General features: G+C 50.7%; 3 protein-coding genes across 6 annotated transcripts; 2 read left to right on the top strand and 1 right to left on the bottom strand.

Moving 5' to 3' along the window:
* Positions 1-1,392: 1,392 nt before the first annotated feature.
* On the bottom strand, positions 1,393-8,639 carry LOC121154978 (zinc finger protein 324A-like). Of its 3 annotated transcripts, XM_040978154.1 has the most exons (4): positions 8,544-8,639; positions 6,878-7,004; positions 6,420-6,536; positions 1,393-5,154 (listed from the first exon to the last, which is right to left on the bottom strand). In XM_040978154.1, the coding sequence occupies exons 2-4, from the start codon at positions 6,996-6,998 to the stop codon at positions 3,749-3,751; spliced, it is 1,644 nt and encodes a 547-aa protein (XP_040834088.1). In that variant the 5' UTR covers positions 6,999-7,004; positions 8,544-8,639; the 3' UTR covers positions 1,393-3,748. The 3 variants fall into 3 exon arrangements, with proteins under 3 accessions (XP_040834088.1, XP_040834087.1, XP_040834086.1); XM_040978153.1 differs by lacking the exon at positions 8,544-8,639 and having other exon boundaries at positions 1,393-5,139; positions 6,405-6,536; positions 6,878-7,096; XM_040978152.1 differs by lacking the exon at positions 8,544-8,639 and having other exon boundaries at positions 6,878-7,096.
* A 5,352-nt stretch (positions 8,640-13,991) lies between these two features.
* Positions 13,992-21,055, top strand: ZNF132 (zinc finger protein 132). 2 transcript variants are annotated; one of them, XM_040978163.1, is made up of 4 exons: positions 13,992-14,078; positions 16,836-16,880; positions 17,545-18,372; positions 18,457-21,055. In XM_040978163.1, the coding sequence occupies exons 3-4, from the start codon at positions 17,661-17,663 to the stop codon at positions 19,146-19,148; spliced, it is 1,404 nt and encodes a 467-aa protein (XP_040834097.1). In that variant the 5' UTR covers positions 13,992-14,078; positions 16,836-16,880; positions 17,545-17,660; the 3' UTR covers positions 19,149-21,055. The 2 variants fall into 2 exon arrangements, with proteins under 2 accessions (XP_040834097.1, XP_040834096.1); XM_040978162.1 differs by having other exon boundaries at positions 17,545-21,055.
* LOC121155081 (zinc finger protein 792-like) lies at positions 14,038-16,975 on the top strand. Its single transcript, XM_040978260.1, has 3 exons — positions 14,038-14,078; positions 16,231-16,357; positions 16,836-16,975. Exons 1-3 carry the CDS (start codon positions 14,046-14,048, stop codon positions 16,973-16,975), a joined length of 300 nt encoding a protein of 99 aa, XP_040834194.1. The 5' UTR covers positions 14,038-14,045.
* Positions 21,056-22,011: the final 956 nt, after the last annotated feature.

Below are 22,011 nucleotides of genomic sequence, written 5' to 3'. Positions count from 1 at the left end.
GAGGAGGTTCCATGCTCCTGGCTTTGAATCGGAAGCTCCGGCTGTTGCTGTCACTTGGGGAGTGAGTCATCAGACAGATCTTCCTCTCTCACTCTCCTCTGTATATCTGACTTTGCAGTAAAAATAAAATAAATCTTAAAAAAAAAAAAACAAACCAGCAGTGGTGTCAAACATGGAATGTCAACTCTGAACCAGTGTGGGCATGTCAGCTCTGAGCTAATCAACAGCTTCATCAATGTGTTGTTTGATCTTTTCCTTGGAGCAGTGAAGATTTGCTAGAGAATTCTTTTACCACCTACTAGGGTGGGAAAGTGCTGGTGCTTTTTAGAAAATACATACTTATTATTTTATTTTATTTATTTATATTTTATCAGCTCAGCTCTGGCCATTATGGCCATTTGGGGAGTGAACCCATGGATGAAAGAGCTTTGTCTGCCCTTCTCTTTGTAAATCTGCCTTTCCAATAAATACATAGATTGTAAAGATTTATTTATTGGGGGTTCAGCATGGTAGTCTGGTGACTAAAGTCCTCCCTTGCATGCTCCGGGCTCTGATATGGGTACTGCTTCATATCCTTGCTGCTCCATTTTCCTTTTAGCTCCCTGCTCATGGCCTAGGAAAGCAATTGAGGAGCCCAAAGCCTTGAGACTCTGCACCCACATGGGAGACCCAGAGGAGGCTTGAGGCTCCTGGATTCTGATCAGCTCAGCTCAGGTTGCTGTGGCCACTAGGGGAGTGAACCAGCAGATGGAAGATATTTCTCTTTTTCTCTCCTTTTCCCTGTAAATCTGACTTTTCAATTATAAATAAATATTTATCTATTGGAAATGCAGAGTTAGAGAGTAAGAGAGCTCCTGTCTGCCACTTTACTCCCCAAAGGCTGGCACAGTTAGCCAAAGGTGGGAGTTACTTTGGCAGAGGGAAGAAAGTAAGGTGGAAGCCACAGCAGTCACAGCTCCAGCTGAAGCTGGGAACTCAGTCCATTCCCACCTGGGCGGTATCAGTTACTTAAGTCATCACTGCCCACCTCCCAGGGTATTTGCAGGAAGCTGGAATCAGGAATCCAAGGCAGGGATATCAAAATGTATAGCTTTGCTGCTAAGCCAAACGTCCACCCCCTGTTCAACATTTTTTTTAAGATTATTTTTATTGGAAGGACAGATATACAAAGAGGAGGAGAGACAGAGAGGAAGATCTTCTGTTGGTTGATTCACTCCCCAAGCGGCTGCAATGGCCAGAGCTGAGCCAATCAGGAGCCAGGAGCTGCCTCTGGGTCTCCCATGAGGGCACAGGGTCCCAAGGCTTTGAGCTGTTTTCCACTGCTTTCCCAGGTCACAAGTAGGGAGCTGGATGGGAAGAAGGGCTGCTACAACATGAACCAGTGCCCATATGGGTTCCCAGAGCATGCAAGGGGAGGATTTTAGTTGCTAGGCTATCACACCAGTCCCCCCGTTCAACATTTTGACCAAGAAAATGAAGGAACACTTTTACAGTCAGGGAAACTCCAGGATTAAGACGCAGAGTGCTGGTCCAAAAGGACTACAGAAATTACAGACGGGTAAACAAGAGGGCAAGCTTCAGGAGGAGGGGGCCCAGGCTGGGGCCACTGGCAAGGTCAGGCTATTAGGGCAGATTGGGACAGTAGACGGGCACAGAGGACAGAAGCCTGATAGGGGCAGGCTGCTGGGGAGGCGGCAGAGGGCACTGAGCCAGCCGGAGGGATCAGGAGGGCTCAGATCTGCAGCTTTTGACCAAGGAATGGAAAAGGGTGTCCTGTACCTCTCTGGATCCCCCTGTTGCTTGACAGATGTCTGTGCTCCTGATTCCGACAGAATCCCAGGAAGAGTTTTCGGTCAGGCAGGATCGAGAGCTTGTCTACATTTCATAGCCCTGCAGGCTGAATCTGTACAAGAAAGTGGGGCAGCGGCTCAGGGCCCACAGGGCGTTAGGGCACTGGCACAGAGCACTGCCTTGGCAAGGTCTTGACAAGTTGTGTCCTGCGTACTTCCCCAAATGGCAGGAACTTAAGACGCAGATGGTCAGTCTTGTCCTAATGATGGGTTGGAGGGACAGTCATGTCTGTGCTGCTTCCCTCCAGGAGACAGCTGAAAAGTCTTGGAGGGAATGACTTCTTACACCCACTGGGCTAGAGTCAATGGGAAGTGGTCACGCTCACTCTGCCTTAGCACCAGCACACTCTTGTCCTATTTCCCTACCCACCACCCTCCCACAAAGGCCACCCCACTCTTCATGACCCATCCACCAGGTCTCATGGCCACCTCTTTCCATTCTGGACATCAAGCAGATAGAGACGCCCTAGTCCCTCATTAGGGCCTTGAAGGAGCCTCTTGAAGGGACCCAGTTTGAAGACAAATGCCCAGGTGTCTATGACAACACCCTGATGGTATGTCTGCGTACATTCATTTAATATTATCTGCATTGCATTAAAGTGAAACAAAAGACAGACTGTTACTGTTCACAAAATAACATTAACAAGAAATCTTTAAGAAAGCCTCTTTGAATTCTTGTGAAAATTGGAACCATGCCCTGAAGTGGAGAAGAGGAAGCTAAGGTTATCTTACCTCCATCCCAAGTCATAAATGCTAGTAGACTGTCTTTTTCTCTAGTATGGTCACTAACATCCCTGGAGGTGAGGCCCCAGGTTGGGTCTGCTGAAGGCCACAGGAAGCAAACTGGACCCTTCTGCTCTTCGGTTCTCATCACTTGGAGCCCTTACACAGGGGCTATTTCACAGGCTTAGGTAATTCAGCTCTGTCCACCTTTCCATTAGGTTGAGAGAAGAGGTGGGCACACGGCCACCAAACCCAGCCACAAATGACCGTTCTCTTGTCTCCTCTGAAGCTATAACCAACACCTTGGAAGTAAAGGTTCCTGTAACACTGACTTTGGTAACCAGAGGTGGAATAAGGGCTTGTCCACCACGAAGGAATGGGTGAAAAGGTGACTGAGTGTCATCAGGAGCCATCCTTCTCAATGTTGCTTTCCTAATGCTGAGAGTCACAAGTTCCTTTGAGGGCTTCCTGTGCATCCTGGGAGCCAGGCACAGGCCTCATACCTGGCAGACTCACACAGGCAGGCTCTGAGCCAGTCCAGCTGGGCTCCTGCCTCCTCCCTGTGGGTACGGGGAAATGCAGCCATGGCAGCTACCTTGTAGGGCTGTCAAGAGAAGCCCAAAAGGCAGAGCAGCTGTGGCTCTCACTAGTATCCCCCTGTCGGGGGATCTGCCAACCCAAAGGGTGTTCCCGAATCTTCTGCCCAGCTCAGAGTCAGCTACCTGCCTGAGGCTTGTACCCTATCTCCTGGGCTAGCACATAGGAAGGCTTGGATGAACAGAGGCCTGTGGGTAATATCCCCAGCATCCTGCCCAGTGTCTGTATGCAAATGTGAGAAACTTCTCTGGATTGCCCGTGCTCCATACCACCACTCATCATCCTCACCATGCCACCCACTCATGAAGTGGCACCATCAAAATGGATTGCCATTGTTGGCCGCTGTGACTCTGTGAATTCTGCCCCTCCCAAGTCCCAGATGTCAGGAGCACAGCCTTGTTGTTTCTGCAAATGACCTCTGGGGGAAGGTATGATCTGCAGTGGCTGAAGTGACAAACCCTTGCACCGCTAGAGTCCCTCTCACCCCAGACTCACGTGCACAAGGCTTCTTTGCATGGTCATGGCCCTGTATGGCCTTAGAAGGGATTCAGAAAAGGCAGACATCTGGTGCTGTGACCTCAGGTCTCAGCTGGGTTTGGAGGTGCTGGTGGGCAGGGAGGGGGAGTGCCCTCTGCTTCTTTCCGGGGTACACCGTCAAATGACACCCCAGGAGGAGGCCTGGCCTGGGGGCGTGGGCCATTCCTCGGCCGCCGTGATGTCTTCTCTCCTGTGTGGATCCTCTGGTGGTGGAAGAGGGCTGGGCGCTCGCGGAAGGCACGGCCACACTGTGTACACACAAAGGGCTTCTCACCAGTGTGGATGCGCCGGTGGCTGAGCAGCACGGCGCCTTTGGCAAAGGCCTTGCCACAGTCTCCACAGCGGAAGGGTCGCTCGCCAGTGTGCAGTAGCTGGTGCTGTGTCAGATTGGAACTGTGGCTGAAGGCGCGGCCACACTGCCCGCAAGAGAAGGGCTTCTCGCCAGTGTGCACGCGCTGATGCTTGAAGAGCGATGAGCCCTGGCTGAAGGCAGCGCCACAGAGAGTGCACGCGTATGGCTTCTCGCCTGTGTGTGTGCGCTCGTGCTGGATTAGGTGAGAGTTGCGGCAGAAGCGGCGGCCGCACTGTGCGCAGGCATAGGGCCTCCCACCGGCATGAATCTTGCGGTGTTGGCTGAGGTTGGAGCCGTGGCTGAAGGCCTTGCCACACTCACTGCAGCGGAAGGACTTCTCAGCCGTGTGGATGCGCTGGTGCCGTACCAACGAGGAGCTGTGGCGGAAGGCCTTGCCGCACGCTGGGCACGCATAGGGTGTCTCACCACTGTGGATGCGCTGGTGCTGCGTCAGGTGTGACGTCTGGCTGAAGGCCTTGCCACACTGGGCACACTCATATGGCCGCTCCCCGGTGTGCGTGCGCAGGTGCTTGAGAAGATCGGAACTCTTCACGAACACTTTGCTACACGCTCGGCATTCAAAGGGTTTCTCCCCAGAGTGGCTGCCGGAGCCAGGGTGGAGGGCCTCACCCAGCTCCTGCCATGTTGGGGGATCCTGGCCATCCGGGAGTCTCTGAAGCTCATGCCAAGTCGCACCCACCGTTCTTCGTTCCCCTCTGGCACGATCAGCATCAAGGGCTGGAACACTTGGGAAAGCTGACCCAGAGCATGGCTGTGGGAATGGCTTCTGGCGCTCAGAGGTCGGGGTGGGACAGTCTGCAGGGGCCGAGCCCGTGGACGGGCTGCCCCCAGGAGCCCTCAGGGGCGAGGTCAGTCGCAGGCTGATGCAGGCATCACCGCTGCCTGAGCCTAGCAGAAGCCTTTCCCAGTAGATCACCGACACCCCTGAGGGTTTTCTCTCCTGGATTCCTGCAGCGTGGCAGGCACCAGCAGTGGGCAGGACACTAGAAGATGCTCCAGGGGGGCTACTGAGGAAAGTTGTTGGCAGTGCTGCTTTTCCAGAAGCATCTCTGTTCTCTGCTGGGCGTCGGGATCCTGAAGACAAATAGTGGGTGCCTGAGTGGGCAACAAGGAGAGGACCCCAGGGACTAGGTATAGAAGGATATAGAGAAAAGCAAAGACTTGGGCTGTCCTGCAGGAATGGGTACAGTGGAAGGGAAGCATCTTTCATGGCAAGTGTGGAACTTGGGGCAAGTGTTGTATATTATTAAGTTGCCACCTGGGATGCCTGCATCTCATAGGGGTGCTGGTTCAAGTCTTGGTGCTACACTTCCAACCCAGCTCCCTGCAAACATGCTGAGGAAAGCAGTGAAAGATGACTCATGTGCTTTGATCCTTGCACCCATGTGGGAGACCAAGAGGAAGCTCCCAGCTCCTAGCTTCAGCCTGGCTCAGCCCTGCCTGTTGTGGCCATCTGCAGAGTGAAACAGCAGGTGGAAGATCTCTTTCTCTCTCTGTCTCCCTCTATAACCCTAATATCAAATAAATACATATTACAAATAAATCAACAAATGTGGCATTTACTGTATCAGGGAACACTCCAGAGGAAAACTGCTGTCCCCACTCTGCCCCCACTCTGCCCTCACAGCCTAGGCCTGCTTTTGCTTTCTGCACAGGTCTCCCTCTGTTTTACTCGTGACTCCTGTGCACAGGTGTTCTCTCAAGCACTGAATTCACAAAGGCCGGACTAAAAACATCCGGTCAGGCTGTGACTGTTTTTCCACTACCTGGAATTAGTGTCCCTGGTAAGTGTTTAAGGAACACTGGAGTACATGAATGAGAGGAGAAAGGAATGAATCTGCCAGCCTAGACGTGCCCTTTGTGAACCCAGCTCCTATGTCCTTGGAGCTCTCCTCTTAACAAAAAATATATTTATTTGAAAGAGTTACAGAGATATCTTGTGTCCTCTGGTTCCCTTCCCAGATGGACACAAAGGTGAAACCAAGGAGCCAGGAACTCCATGCTGGTCTCCCAAGTGGTGGCAGGGGCTCAAGTATGTGAGCCACCTATCACTGCTTTTCTATGGCCATCAGTAAGAAACTGGATCAGGAGAGCAGCGGAGATGGGAACTGCCATGAACATGGGAAATTGGCATCACGGGCCAACGTGGCTATGCGACATGCTGACTATGGGACTGTCCTCATAAAGGCACTCCATGCCAACAGCTCTAGAAGGGGCTGAGGATGGGAGCAGAGGGAGGAGGGTGAGAGGCAGGAAGGAGGTTACGTCTGGGTAGCCTGAGTGGGAAGACAAATGCTTATCCCCAGTCCTGAGTAGCCCCACCTTGAGTCCCCACTCACTAGGACTGGGCCTTCTCTGTGTGTTCCTGGCTGAGGTCATAGCCATCCCACTGGGGACCCAGGGCTCCTCACCACGCTGAAGCTTGACAACCACATGAGGTCGGGAAGCAGAGAGTCCTGTGCGAGCAAGAAGGAGAAAAAATGAGAAGCCCACCTTCTGATAGAAGGCAGAAGACAGATGGTGCCATTCCACTGTTGGAAAACTGAAGGTCAAGTCACAGGGACAGTCCAAAGGTCCCCATGAGTGGCAACTATGGCCAAAGTGCTGAAGTGCAGGCATAGGAAGGTAACAGCCTGCCAAGCAGGGCTACAGGGAATGGCTGAGCCAACTGGATGGCGTACCGGCTGACCCAAGTATCTCAGGGGGCCTTGGCAAGAACTAAGTCTGTTCGGAGCCACCAGAGAGGTGAGAGGGCAGTATTGGGGGCCCAGTCTGGCACAGAGGACCATGGCCTTACCGAGGGAGGCCACAAGAGCGAAGTTCTCCAGCATCACCTGCCGGTACAGGGCTCTCTGCACTGTGTCCAGGAGACTCCACTCCTCTTGGGAGAAATACACGGCCACATCCTCGAAAGCCATCGGGCTCTGCAACAGTGGGTGGGAGGAGATGCACGGTGTAAGGAGATGCTCTGTGACCCAGGACCCAGCTTTCCATGCAGGTCGCATCTCCTCTCACCTCTCTCAGGTAACTCACCCCGCTTCCTCCAGGGCCTGCCCCAGTCTGAGACACAGAGACTTCCCCAGACTCTTCTGGGGTGGCTTTACAGACAAGTAAAAAGCTCCACCACCAGCTGGCTGCCACATCAAGGGCATCCCAGGGCAAACTCTCTGCCCTTCCCAGCTGCTCTTCATGCACCGACAGAAGTCCCAGCTGTAAACCCCAAGGATATGTCCGTCCTGGGGACCCTCCTGCTATGCTTGTCAACATTTCATGGCTGTTCCTCCAGCTGAGGGTCTGGGCTGAAGTATCTGGCCATACGAGGTGATCCCAAGGCATGGCAGATACCATTTTGTCCCTCACAGAGGTGCCCCCACTGTTTCCTTTCTACTTTGCTGGCTCCCTCCCCTCTCCTAGGCTCTGCTAGACTGTCCCTAGCCACCACTCTTCCTTGCTCTCCAGCCAGAACTGCCAAAACTTGGCCAAGTCTTAGGACCACCCCTCCTCTGTCCAACGTCCAGGTCCTGCTTTGGCCGAGGATGCCAGAACCCAGTCCACTAGATATCTACAGCTTCAGGTTCCATGGTGCCACCCTGTACACTGCAGAATCCTGGGAACCCTGCACCTTTCCCCGCAATAAACCCACCTTCCCTCGCAACTCCCGTCTGTCTACAGCAGCTCCATGCTCCAGCCACACAACACTCACTCACAGCCCACACTTGACATACTGCAGATCTATCTAGAATTCAGCCACTTTACCCAGTCCCATTGCCCCATCTCCCACGCAGCTCAGGTGCCTTCTCCTTTCAGACCAACACTTGCCCCATGACTATACTCAGTGAAGTTGGATTTTTTTTTTTCCAAATCCCAAGTGTCCAATTGCTATGCTAGCCAAACATTTCTATTCAAAACCTTCCATGGCCCCAGAGGCCCCTACGATAAGGTTCCAGCTCCGTGGTCATGTAGTCACTTCTCCCTGGGTACCACGCCAGCAACGCTCACCCTTCTTCCCTTTTACAGGTGCCTTGGCATTAGCAATGAGGGCCACATGCATGCCACCAGGGTCTGGGTTGGAGGGACCTGGCTTGAGGCCCAGGGAAGCAAATGGGGAAGGTAATTCGCAATGTGCTCCCCTTGAAGGGGGCTTGTGTCTGTGAAGGAAGCCTCACTTAGCAGGAGCAGGTGGGTTAAGCACCCCCTCCTACTGCAGCCATCTGAACATGCACCTGGGGCGGGGCTCCAAGGTGGACGACCCGGGAACTATCCATCCCGATCTCTCCCAAGCTCAGTCTCCCAGTCAGTCAAGGGGCACAGTGCTCTGCGAGCTGCACAGCAAGGCTCGGGGTGCGCCCACCCACCCCCACGAGCCACCCACTCCACACAGAAACCCAGTCGGGGGGGGGGGGCGTCCCTGATGCTCGCACCGGCGCAGGTACCACAAAGCCCGCCGCCAGGGCATTCCTCACCACCTTCACGTCGGATCACCAGAACCTCCTGGAAAACGAACCACAGGGCCACCTGAGTGGTCCTAATCACGTGAGCGACTCAACGCCGGGCAGCAAAGTGACAGTCTATGACGCCGGAAGTCCACTCTTCCCAAACTCTCATTGGTCCAATGCACACCAAGGACGAAAGCGGAGAGCCTTCTGGGCAGTGTAGTTCTGCCTAATTTCCTGCCATGACAAATGTGCTTTGCAATCTCCATGACAATGATCAGCATTACTGCACAGGACCCTGGGTAATGTAGTCCCGTGACCGTCCCCAGGTGCAACTGAGGGTTCCCCTCTCAAGTTCTTTCCTGGGTTCTAAAGTCCATGCAAGCCCCACTAAATGGGCAGGGTGCGTAAACAAAACAAATCCTTCTTGTAGCCTAGGAAAGCAGTGGAGGATGGCCACAAAGACTTGGGACCCTGCACCACAAGGGTGACCAGGAGGAGGCTCCTGGTCCCTGGCTTCGTATTGGCTTCGTTCCTACTGTTGCTGCCGCTTGGGGGAGTGAAGCTCGCTGTGTCTCCTTTCTATATATCTGTCTTTCCAATAAAAATAAATAAATCTTAAAATAAATCAAATCAAAACAGGGCCTGTCACGGTAGCCCAGCAGCTGAAGTCCTCACCTCACACGCACCAGGATACCATGTGGGCATTGGTTCATGTCCCGGCAGCCCCAGTTCCTATCCAGTTCCCTGCTTGTGGCCTGGGGAAGCAGTTGGAGATGGTCTGAGGCCTTAGGACTCTGCACCCGAGTGGGAGACCTGGAAATTCCTGACTCCTGGCTTCAGATTGGCTTAGCTCCTGCCGTTGCAGCTACTCGGGGAGTGAATTGGCAGATGGAGGAGCTTCCTCTCTGTTTCTCTTGCTCTCTGTGTATCTGACTTTCAAATAAAAAAATAAAATAAATTCTAAAAAAAAAAAAATGGAAACAGCATTAGTTCCTGGAAGCTACACTAGCAGTTAGCACAAAGGAGAGAGAAGCCTCTCCTTTGATGAGGTGAAAGAGCTCTGGCCCAGAGCTAGAGATTCAAATCCTAGCCATGTGGCTTTGGGCACAGGTTGATGACTTGATCTGTTAGTGTCCTGTAGAGATAAGACCAGTTCACTACTTCAAGTCCCTAGCCTAAAATTTATTTTGCGTCTGATATTGCTTTCAAATAGCTGCAGGAAGCTAGGCACTTCAACGAGATCTCCCATATGAAACGAATGGCAAAAACCCAACTAACTTGAGCCACCACCATTGCCTCCCAGGGTCTAAACCAGCAGGAAGCTAGAGTCAAGAATGGTGCTTGTACTCAAACCCAGGTATGCCAGTGTGGAAAGCATGGATACCAACTAGTCTCAACCAGGAGACCAATGTGTGCCCCATATTTATAATATATTCTGTGGGAAATACTGACTCCCAGAATGGCCTGGGTGGAGATGGGGCTGAAGGGCCAGATCTCCAGCCCCTGGGAGCCCCCTGGCTCTACCCAGAGCAGGTGACAAGAACCACGTGATCTGAGAGCATGCAGGCAAAACAGGCTGCTTTTGGTACTATTCACAGGACGAGCCAGTGCAAAGGTAGGGAAATGGCTATGATCTGTCATAACTGCATGACACAAGCAGCAAGATGAGGTGTCTGCTCATTAAGACAAAAATGCTGGGGCCCGGTGCGCTAGATCAATGGCTAAATCCTTACCTTGCAAACGCTGGGATTCCATATGGGTGCTGGTTCATATCTTGACTGCTCTGCTTCCCATCCAGCTCCCTGTTTGTGGCCTGGGAAATCAGTCAAGGATGACCCAAAGCTTTGGGACCCTGTACCAGCGTAGGTGACCTGGAAGAAGCTGCTGGCTCCTAGTTTTGGACTGGCTCTGCTCTGGCGAGTGTGCCCATTTGGGGAGTGAACCAGTGGATCAAGATCTTTCTTTCTTCTCCCTAAATCTTATCTCCCTTTCCAATAAAAATAAATCACTGGAAATAAATTATTGGAAAGTCAGAATCACAGAAGAGACAAAGACAAAGATCTAGCCACTGTTTTTTTTTTTAAAGATTTATTTTTTATTGCAAAGTCAGATGTACAGAGAGGAGGAGACACAGAGAGGAAGATCTTCTGTCCGATGATTCATTCCCCAAGTGACCACAAAGGCCAGAGCTGAGCCAATCCGAAGCTAGGAGCCAGGACTTCTTCTGGGTCTCCTACATGGGTGCAGGGTCCCAAGGCTTTGGACCGTCCTCGACTGCTTTCCCAGGCCACAAGCAGGGAGCTGGATGGGAAGTGGGGCTGCCAGGATTAGAACTGGCATCCATATGGGATCCTGGTGCATTCAAGGCGAGGACTTTAGCCGTTAGGCCATGGTACTGGGCCCTTGTTGGTTTTTTGTGAAATATCACTGTAAACAATCAATATCATGAGTTTGGCTATCTAAGCACATGGTATTTTAACCAGTAATTCAGCCAACAAGCCAGCAGTCAAAGTCCACTCAGTGTCTCTAAGACCTAGCTGTCTCCTGCATAGCTCTGTGGGTCTTATACCAACGTATCTGCTCTGAAGCTAGGCACGGATGTCTGCAGCTTTCCCAGCTGGCCTGCCACATCACTTATGTTGTTGTTGGCAGGCATCTCATATACTGTTCCCCACAAGGGCTGCAGTCCTATAGCCCTCCCAGGCTTTCCTTGGACATCTTGGTGGAAACTGCCATGACCCCAAATGTTTGCGTTCTACATGTCCGCAAAGCCACATGGTTAATCCTGAGACCTGCCAGCAGCAGGAGCATGCCTGGAGCTCCTTCATAAAAGCATCCAAGCTGGAAGGCCTTTGAAACCGAGCTGCACTTCAGTGATGGAGCAGTGCTGGGGGCCCTATGTCGAGGAGATGTTTGAGCTGCCTGCATTACCAGCGGCATCTGCCCAGTTTCATGCCTCTATGCAAGAAACATTTCAGACGTGAGACACAGAGTGTGGTAAGCAAGACAGCAAAGTTGAATGAAGAGAAACACACCTGACAGTGCAGGCGGGCGTCTCAGAAGAGAACTGAGAGCTTAGACTGTCCAGTCTGGAGTCTTTAGGGAAAAATAAGGGTCCCCCATTTTACCTCCCTCTTCTGGGAATTTATGGAGGGTTTTGGGGTTTCTTCCTAGGAATTTAGTGCAGCACAGTTGCTGGACCTATAGCACCCTTCATGCAGAGGGTACCCTTGAACTGCCCCCAGGAAAAGGGTTACAGAACCAGATCAATCACTTTAGGTCTGATTGCTGACCTGCTTTAAGGGCTTGTTTCCTCACTGTATTATACTTTCTTTAAAAATTCCCATTTTGGGGTCCGGCGCGGTGGCGCAAGTGGTTAAAGGTCCTCGCCTTGCACGCCCGGGATCCCATATGGGCGCTGGTTCTAATCCCGGCAGCCCCGCTTCCCTTCCAGCTCCCTGCCTGTGGCCCGGGAAAGCAGTCAAGGACGGCCCAAAGCTTTGGGAACCTGCACCCGCGTGGGAGACCCGGAAGAGGCTCCTGGCTTCGGATCGGCATAGTATCGGCCCGTTGCGCTCACTTGGGGAGTGAATCATCAGACGGAAGATCTTCCTCTCTGTCTCTCCTCTCTGTATATCCGCCTTTCCAATGAAAAAATAATAAAAATAAACCTTTAAAAAAAAATTCCCATTTTGGGGCTCGGCACAATAGCGCAGTGGTTAAAATTCTCACCGTGCACGCGCCAGGATCCCATATGCACACCGGTTCTAATCCCGATGGCCCTGCTTCCTATCCAGCTCCCTGCCTATGGCCTGGGAAAGCAGTCGAGCACAGCCCAAAGCCTTGGGACCCTGCACCTGCGAAGCAGATCTGGAAGAGCTCCTGGCTTGAGATCGGCTCAGCTCTAGCCATTGCAGTCACTTGGGGAGTAAACCATCATACGGAAGATCTTCCTCTCTGTTTCTCCTCCTCTCTGCATATCTGCCTTTCCAATAAAAATAAATAAATCTTAAAAAAAAAAGTTTAAAAAATTCCAATTTTGGAGGCCCAGCATGGTGGCCTAACAGCTAAAATCCTCACCTTAAAGGTGCCGGGATCCCATATCGGTGCTGGTTTATATCCTGGCTGCTCTGCTTCCCTTCCAGCTCCCTGTTTGTGGCCTGGGAAAGCAGTAGAGAAAAGCCCAAAGCCTTGAGACCCTGCACCCATGTGGGAGACCTAGAAGAATCTCCTGGCTCCTGGTTTTGCAATCAGCTCAGCTCCTGCCGTTGCAGCCACTTGGGGAATAAACAGCAACAGAAGATCTTTCTTTCCATATCTCCTCTCTATAAATCTGACTTTCCAAGAAAAAAAAATCATTTAAAAATTCCCATTTTTCTTTACATGCATAGGTTAATGTCTGTCTAAACTGTTATCTGTTTATTTTAGAGGCAGAGATAGTAGACAGCTGCAAGCAACTCACAGCAATGAGGATAAGAACAACACAGGCCAGCACAGTGGCTCAACTGGCTAATCTTCCATGTGCAAGTTCTGGTATCCTATGTGGGTGCCAGTTCATGTACTGGTTGCTTCTCTTCCCATGCAGCTCCCTGCTTATGGCCTGGGAAAGCAGTGAAGGATTGCCCAAGTCCTTGGGACCCTGCACCTGCAAAGGAGATGCAAAAGAGGCTCCTGGCTCTGGAGAAGTTCAGCTCTGGCCATTGCAGCCATTTGGGAAGTGAATCGGTGGATAGGTCTTTCCTCCTCTCTGTAAACCTGCCTTTTCAATATATAAAGCAGCAGCAGCTCTCATGTGTTCAGCACTATGTGTTTCACCCTGTGCTGAGCTCTTTTCCTGTTCTCTCTCAGAAGGAAATACTACCCCAAATTTGCCACTGGACTATGGCTGACCCTGAGGAAAACCAGATGTCCTGGAAGGGTTTGTGAAAGCTCAGAGAACTCAGATCTTCCGATTCACTAGACTGCAGAGAAGCTGGAATCCCAGAACTTGGCAATGATCACTAAATGACCTGTCCAAGGGAGAAGATCCAAGAACAGCCCCTTTAAGAGGAGTGTAATCCACACCCCGGCATTTAAAACCTTTTGGACTCATTTCCCAGAAGTCCTCTCGGTGCTGCTAGGGCGTTGCCATGGAGAAGACAAAGCGCACGCTACGGCCTGCCGAAACTACACTAACCAGAAGACCCAGGGGTGTTCTCTTCCAGCGGTTCGCCAACAGGACAGGAACTTCCAGCGTCGCCATACTGCAAGTTCATCTTGGCTCTGACAGGTCGTCCCGCACCGTCCTTGGGACAGCCGACCGTTTCCTAGGGCCCTCCTCCGGACCGAACTCCGCGACTTCCTCCAAGCAGCGAGTTCTGTCGCGGGGTCGCCCTCTGCCCTCGCCTACAGTCCCTGCAATCCAGAGGCAGCGACCTGAACCCAGAACACAAGCACATAGTGGAGACGAGGCACCGAACTCGACAGTGGACCCTGTCACCTTGGCCAGTGGAGTGTGAGCTCCATGAGCTCAAAGGATCTTTGGGTCCGATGGCGGCGGCAGCGCCGAGTGACCCAGCACGGGTGAGAGAGAGGTGCCCGGTGGCTCTCGCGCAGCTCCGGTAGGACACACCTCATCCCGGAGCACTTTAGCGGGAGGGAGTACCCCTAGTGTCTTTTCGAGATCTTGTCTTGCTCCTTGTCCCGTGGCCACGGGCTAAATGAAGGGCTCCCGTTTCTTAATTAAAATCAGTGTAGAAAGCTGTTTTGGCCTCAGGAGTGAGGGTGTGCAAATGCCTGAAAATGAGGCTGGACCGAGTGCTGAGGGACCCTACCCCTGTGTTGGAGGGAATAGCTTGCCTGGGCTGCAGTGGCAGCCTGAAGAACACAGCCTGTAATCTGAGTGTGCTGCTATCAGTGGCATGTCTGAGGTGCTGTGGGCACGTGATCTGATTAGTTCTCAGGCACTGTCTGACTGCAGAGGGGAAAGTAGATGGCATCAGAGAGAGCAGAAAGGGGCCTATAAGGATTCGATGTTAAGTCAGTGAGTGAGGGTGGCAAGCCTTGGCCAGAGTGCTGACTGAGGAATTGGGGAAGCAGATGGATTTTGGATTTTTTCAGTCCATTGTAGCTGGATGCTACAATGTGGAAAGTGAAAGAAAGAGGGGGAGGTAATAGACATGGGTCCATGGATTTTGGCCTCATCCTCTAGAATGGAAATGCAGTCTAAACAGATGATGGAATCAGTGAGTGGACAGACGTCAGAGGCCAGGACATGGAGTTTCAGCTGCCCTAGAGACTCGTGAATGGGCACCAAGTGCCTACTAGACACACATATCTGAGTTCTATTCAGAGACTTGCCTCAGAGGTGTTCAGCTTGTGGCAACCAGCCTGTAACTGAGATGAAGTTCTGGTTTGGGTCTAAGGGAGGATATCTTATATCACAGCCGTGGATTCCACATGGGAGCTGATGAGACTAGGTGGCTGGTCATGGGTGGTGCATTATACAAAGGCAGATGAAAAAGCAATAGCTTCAGGGAAAGGTGAGTGGGAAGAGCCCCTCCCCTCGCCCCACCACTGTGACCTACTGGGTTAAACAACCACCTGCAATATTAGCCTGCATGACATATGGGTGTCAGTTCAAGTCTTGGCTGTTCCACTTCTGATCCAGCTCCTTACTAATGTGCCTGGGAAAGCAGCAGAGAATAGTTCAAGTCCTTGGGCCCCTGGCTCCTGGCTTTGGTCTGGCCCAGCCCTGGCTGTTGTGGCCACCTTGAAAGTGTGCCAGCAGATGGAACATCTCTCTCTCTCTCTTTAGTTTTGCTTTTCAAATGCATGGGTAACTTCCAAAGAAGAAACAGGAGAAAGAAAGAGATGGTGAAACAGAATGAGTGGAAGGAAGAAGGAAAGAGGGTCCAGAAAGTTTTAAGGTCCCTGAGATGGAGGTAGAATAGGGGTCAGTGACACTGGGGCTTGTGTTCATTCACCCCTCTACAAGATCACTGATTTTTCTTAGCTGCTTTATGTGGGGCCTGCCTGGGTGTTTTAGTCAGATTGTCACAGCAGCTCAGCAGCAGATAGGGTCCTCTGGGAAAGTGTTGGGCTCAGGGCTTTGCGCATGCATAAGGAAACACACGGTAACTGAGAGGCCTATGGGTCCCAGGGGTCTGTGTGTAGTTCTGGAAACAGGGTTGACACTACGAACAGGACCATCTGGAAAGCCATGAAAGAAAGGCTGAATGCTAACTCCCTGCTGGTTGGGACTTAGGGGGTCTGGTGTATGACAAGATCCTGTTTGTCTTCACTGAGTAGTTAGGCTCTGTATGCTGTTTGCAGAGGCATGTGGAGAGGCAAGGAAGTGCTGGCTGTGTGGGCCTTGGGTGGCTGCAGGGTTTGGAGATGGAAGGTTCAAGGACTGATGTCTCTTAAAAAGAGGGTGAACCAATGGGGCCAGGACCTAATAAAAGGTGAGCTTTATGTTTGTAGGGCAAATCTGGGCACCCAGAGCTTAGATGGCATCTGTCTACTTGCCATCATGGGCAAATGGACTTGGGTACGTAGATGACCAGGGTGTATGTGTAACAGGAACTGAGGACCTTGGAGAAAGAAGCTGCTGCCAGCTAGGTGGCAGGATGAGGCATCTCTGTTTATGTGTATGTACACACACATACACCTTCTGTCCATGTTTTCTGCCATCCTTTTGGCTGGGTTGACTTAGCTGTCACCATCATGGCAGGGCCAGGTGACCTTTGAGGATGTGGCTGTGTCCTTCTCCCGGAAGGAATGGGGGCTCCTTGAGGAGGCTCAGAGGCGCCTGTACCGTGATGTGATGCTGCAGAACTTTGCACTTGTGGCCTCTCTGGGTAAGGCCCTTACTCCCACCCCAGCATTCTTTCCTGTTTCTCCTGAGGGCAGCTCTGTTTTCCCACAGCTGGAGCATGGGAGCTGTGGACTAACTGCTCTGTGTGTGTAGCATGAACTCTTCTCCTTGGAAGTGCTGACACTGTGTGAACCCTTGCAGGGAGGGACCCAGGGTCAGCAGTCTGAGCCAAGCTGCTCAGACTACCCCGGTCACTTGCACCTCTATTCCCCAGATTTCTCACCATTTTATTAAATCAGACATTTCTAGAAGCCGGGCTGTGTCTGAGACTGTGAGCACCAATAAGGTCACTGCTTGTGGGGACCACTGCACTGTTTCTGTGAGATGCTCCTCAAAGGCTTATTTCTAACAATGTGGTATTCTTCCCAGTTGCAAAGATGAGATGAGCTCCCTTTGGAACTCATGGTGTGAGTTGCCTTGCATTACAGCTAACCACTTGCCTCTTTCTACTTTTCCCTTAGGGCTTGCATCTTCCAAATCCTCTGTGGTCACCCACCTGGAGCAAGGTAAAGTGCCATGGGTACCCAATAGGGTAAATAAGTGTTTAGTCAAAGCAGAGGACAAGAGGAAGCAGAGACCTGGTGAGTGGGACCAGGCATAGGTGTCCTGTCAGGGTCAGGCTCATGTTGTGTGAGGCATGTGCTCCGCATCCACCAGTGTTTCACTGCTGGGCCACCTTCGTGCCATTTCTATTCTGACATGTGCCCCATCCACGGTGGATGGGCCCACTCCTCCAACCTCTGTCTCCTCTGTTCCCCTTCATTGCTCCTCTGTGGGGCTTCATACCTTAGCCTGCATGTTGTGTATTATGAACTGTCCACATAACTTCATATAGACTCCGAGAGCCACATGCCCAGTGCAGCTGGACTTTCCTGGGTCTGTGCAAACCCAGAGATCTCTTGCTATTAGAGGTGTTCTGGGACTGCCTTATCTCATCCTACTGAAAGGTGAGGTATGATTTGGTGTCCCTGCTTCTTCTCCAAACCTGAACCCTAACCCTGTTCTCTTACCTAGTGAGTCCCCTCCCTATGCGGCTTACTCAGCCCAGCCCTGCACTGCCAGATCTAGCTTATCCTGACTTCATTCCTGCAAATGTCAGATACACTTGTGATGAGGCTGTTCCTGTCAGTGGAGCCCAGGTGCACTTCACCAGTATTTCTGTGCTTTCAGGTGGCTGGCATGCTGCAGAACAAGCGTCTCCTGAGCAGAGTACTTCTGGAGAAGGACTGTTGCAGTTTGAGACGCCTGAGGCAAGTCCTTCTACCAAGAATGCCAATACCTGTGGCATGTGTGGCCCAATCCTGAAAAGTATTTTGTACATGGCTAAGCATCAGGTACTATACCCAGGACACAAACCCTACATGTGTGAATCATGTGGGACAGGCTTCTGGATCAGCAGGAACTTTCACCAGCCCCAGAAAGGGCATAGTGGTAAGAAGCCCTTCAAGGGCCAGGATGGTAGGCAGGACATCCTGGATGGCCACAACCGAGCCATCCTCAGTGAGGGGAAGCTACACAGCAGCACTGATAGGGCAGCCTTCCCACTCAGCTCCAAACATGAGCAGCAACAAGGAGCCTATGCCACCCAGAGGCCTTTCAAGTGCAGTCGCTGTGGGAAAAACTTCCTGGAGGCTTTTGCTCTCCTTGACCACCTGATAACTCACTCTGAAGAGAGACACTTCAAATGCCCCACAGGTGGAAATGCCCCCAAGGAGAATGCAACCCATGCTAATGTCCAAAAAGTTCATCCTAGAGAAACAGCTCATGTGTGTAAGCAATGTGGGAAGGCCTTTAGCCACATGTTTAAACTGAGGCTGCATCAGAAAATTCACACTGGGGAAACACACAACAGTTGCAGTGAATGTGGGAAAACCTTTACCCGCAAACACTCACTTGTGCAGCACCACAGAGTTCACACTGGAGAGAGGCCTTATGAGTGTGGGCAGTGCGGAAAAGCCTTCACTCGCAGTTTCCATCTAGTTAGGCACCAGAAAGTTCATAACAGAGAAAGGCAATATGAATGCAGACAGTGCCGGCGAGTCTTTAATTGTATTTCCAATTTCACTGAGCACCAGAAAATACACACTGGAGAAAGGCCTTATGAATGCAACGAATGTGGAAAGGCCTTCATTAACAGCTCTCATCTTGTTCGGCACCAGAAAGTTCATAATACAGAAAGGCCTTTTGAGTGCAAGGAATGCGGGAAAGCCTTCCGGCAAATATCCAGACTTGTTCTGCATCAAAGGAGTCACACTGGGGAAAGACCTTATAAGTGCAACCAGTGTGGGAAAGCCTTTAGTTGCCTCTCCAACCTTGCCCCACACCAGCGGACTCATACTGGAGAAAAGCCCTATGAATGCTCAAGATGTGGGAAGGCCTTCAGTCAAAGCTCTGCCCTCATTCAGCACCAGAAAGTTCACACTAGAGAAAGGCCCTATGAGTGCCACGAATGCGGAAAAGCCTTCAGCTATAGTTCTAACCTTGTTAAGCACCGGAAGGTTCATACTGGAAAGAGGCCTTATGAGTGCAGCCAGTGTGGGAAATCCTTCAGTGAAAGCTCCATCCTCAGTCAGCACCAAAGAGTTCACACTGGAGAAAAGCCCTATAAATGCAACAAATGTGGAAAAGTTTTCCGCTACAGCTCGAACCTTTCCAAGCACCAAAAACGTCATACTGGAATAGGGTCATCTAAGTATAGGAGACACAAGAATGCCTTCAGCCACAGCTCCAGTCTCCCTCAGCACCAGAAAGATCATGCTACAGGAAAGCCTTAGGCATGTGGTCAGTGTAGGAAAGCACTTAGTTGGGGCTTTTCCTTGTTGACCATAAAAGAACTCACTCATGAGAACAATTCTGAGAAAGGAATCCTTGTGAAGCAGCAGCTAAAAATTGAATCTTGAGTATCACAACACCATTGAAGGAATTACCTCTGTCAGATAGATGGGAAGCTTTGAGGAACCATGTCACCTTTACCATCCTGTCTAGTTCCTTGTCAGATTATGTCACTGCCAGATACCACTTCACCTGTAGCAGCTGGCAGGCCTCCTCAGGGTGACGTGCCATCCTCACGGAAGTTGGACCGCTGTACTCTTTCATACCCTGGACAGAACTATGAGTGATGGGAACCTTTTGGGGTCACCTTATTAACTACCTTTTTCCTTCCCTCTATGGTTTATATTGCCCTAACCTAGTTTTCACCAAGAGACTGAGCTGGAGTCTACTGAAAGCTTCCAGAGACTTCCCTTTTTCTTAGTCCTTGTGGAGCTTGACACCTACCAGGCATTTGTCCAGCCTTCAAATTGCCCAACTGTGGAACTTTCTGCTTCCACAGTGAGTGATAATGAAGGCCTAGTAGGAAGGGTTGTGGCACATCAGGCCAGGCTGCAACATGCAGCACGGGCATCTTGTATTGGAGCAATGCTTTTAGTCCTGGTTGCTCTGCTTGAGATGCAACTCTCTGCTAATGTGCCTGCAAAAGCAGCAGGCGATGGTTCAAGTGCTTAGGCAGATCTAAGAGGAATTATTGGCTCTAGCTTTAGCTTGGCCTAACCATAGCTATTGTGGCCATTTGGGGGAGTGAACCAGTAGAAAGAAACTCTCTTTGTCTCCTCTATTACTCTGCCTTTCACATAAAATATTTTAGTAAAATTCCGGATTGAAATAATCTCTTAATCCTGGGGCTCCATCCATTGTGTGTAGGAGAGACTGAGAAGAGAATTAGCCTGTAACAGTGCAAAGGGAGAAAGAGCTTTTATGGGGGCCCAGACTTTCCTGAACTTAAAATCAATAGCAAGATGTCAAGGAAAGCTTTTAGTCTAATTCAACATAATTTGTCTGTGATCCAAAGCCTACTGGGACAGACTGAAGGTTTGTGTTATCCAAATCATGTGTCCCGATGCCACGCTACTAAGAGGCATCTGCTTTCACTGGCTATAAAATTATAGCAGATGAGCATCCTAGGTAGGTAAGAACACCAGTCTTGAGCTGAGAGGGTGAGAGAGACTGGTAACTGAAGACATGCCCATGGTGTGCTTGAGCCAGCTCATACTGGCTCACAAGAGCTGTTGGTTCTAAGTACATTCAGTGACATCACATGAGTGGCTTGGAATCAAACACTGTAGGGAGCTTATACAACAAAATTCAGCTAACAGTAGCTCTTAAAAAACAAACAAACAACAAAAAAATCTGCTTTTCATTGTTGACCACAGTTGTCACTTGAGACAATGGTTTTGGCCACAAGGGAGAGTCAGCTCTGCATAGCCACATTCTTTAGAACAAGTGCAGATGCTGCTTTAGAATGGGCACTGGCAGAGCAAATAATATAAAGATTTTGCACTCTGCCACAACCCTGGGTTGTTCACCTCAAGGCCATCCCTGTGTAGGCAGGAACTCCAGGGCCAAAAGAAGGGAGATCCTCTAGTCCAGGGATGTGGCCACCATGATCCAGCCAATATTCCTGGTAGATTGTGATGGCTGTGACCTTCATCTGTTGGTTTTACTGCCATTGAGGCAGAACTACCCCAGGACACAAAAGACAGAGATGGTGAATTAACGTATGGTTACACCACTTTTTTGATTCCTAAGAGGAGAAAGAGGCACATTTTTACATGGAGGCCTCTGATTTTCTCAATGCTGGAAACCACTCCTGCAAACTTCTATACAAAGTTGTTTCAGAAGAACCCATATAAATCAGTCTTGGGCCAATAGCTGTGATTACCAGGAAGCAAATCAGGCCAGAGGGAGCTTGTGGTCCCCAGATATCTACAAACAGCATGCATCAGCTTCACTGTGACCTCCATGTCATCCAGAATGACTATCCCCCAGTAGCATGAAGTAGAGAGATACTGACCATCTTAGGACTAGCATCCAGGAAAGTTTGTGGTCAGCACACGTGGAAAGTATGTGTAAGTTCTCCCCAGAATTCTGAGGTCTGGGGGCAGCAGCATCCCTTCTTCCCTCTATCTTCTACTAACATGGTAAGCTGCTTGTGATGAGAAAGTTTGGCTGAGCCATGTGAACTTGAAGGTAGGGCAGGCATTTGTTGCCAGAGCTCAGCTCCTTAAATCCTGAGTGATCAATTATGAGTAGGCCTTGTAAACTGACACAGCCCCCAGCGGGAAAGAATACTTGATTTCAGCATGCCATATATGCCAGAATATCTGAAGCAAAGCTCACATAACTCTGGGAATTTGTGCATTGGGGTTGAATTGCATATTGAATCTACAGAGGCCCCCCGTGAACTGCAACATAGGAAAACACCGTAGAGTAATGGCTGAAGACAGCCCTTTAATGTCATCTGGACTCCAGATCCTTGTAGTGACTAAACACAGGTGTCAAACAGACTTTGATTTCCATGTACCAATAAATGATACTTTTTGCTGAAACTCCTTAAAGTGAGGTTTATGACATCTGGGAGTGAGAATTCTCTCTTTGCAGTTGTGCTTACTTGAGAAGCAGTACTAGAACAGAGCTGTGTAGAGCCCAGTCCAGAATTTTGCACTAGTTCTGGAACAAACATGATCCTGGATTTGGAAGACGGCGGCAGCAGTGGCAGCAATAGACCTACAATGACATCCAAGTTCTTTTTCTCAGTTGGCTTCCTGCAGTTCTTGATTCCATGGTACTAAAAACGCACCT

The sequence above is a fragment of the Ochotona curzoniae genome, unplaced genomic scaffold, assembly GCF_017591425.1.
Source record: "Ochotona curzoniae isolate NIBS_2020 unplaced genomic scaffold, NIBS_Ocur_1.0 contig_2861, whole genome shotgun sequence".
NCBI classification, from domain to species: domain Eukaryota; kingdom Metazoa; phylum Chordata; class Mammalia; order Lagomorpha; family Ochotonidae; genus Ochotona; species Ochotona curzoniae.
Note: the sequence above shows the minus strand (reverse complement) of the source record. Positions and strands in the feature narration are given on the sequence as shown.

What these genes read in the sequence shown, in the direction of transcription:
- LOC121154978 (XM_040978153.1), bottom strand. Translation starts at nt 7,085, where the DNA reads ATGCGACCTGCATGGAAAGCTGGGTCCTGGGTCACAGAGCATCTCCTT. An exon ending in CGCTCTTGTGGCCTCCCTCG is followed by an intron (nt 6,537 to 6,877) that starts GTAAGGCCATGG and finishes TTGCTCGCACAG; the next exon opens with GACTCTCTGCTTCCCGACCT. An exon ending in TCCTAGTGAGTGGGGACTCA is followed by an intron (nt 5,140 to 6,404) that starts AGGTGGGGCTAC and finishes CCCGACGCCCAG; the next exon opens with CAGAGAACAGAGATGCTTCT.
- LOC121155081 (XM_040978260.1), top strand. Translation starts at nt 14,046, where the DNA reads ATGGCGGCGGCAGCGCCGAGTGACCCAGCACGG. An exon ending in CGCCGAGTGACCCAGCACGG is followed by an intron (nt 14,079 to 16,230) that starts GTGAGAGAGAGG and finishes CCATCATGGCAG; the next exon opens with GGCCAGGTGACCTTTGAGGA. An exon ending in TGCACTTGTGGCCTCTCTGG is followed by an intron (nt 16,358 to 16,835) that starts GTAAGGCCCTTA and finishes CTTTTCCCTTAG; the next exon opens with GGCTTGCATCTTCCAAATCC.
- ZNF132 (XM_040978162.1), top strand. Translation starts at nt 17,661, where the DNA reads ATGTGTGGCCCAATCCTGAAAAGTATTTTGTACATGGCTAAGCATCAG.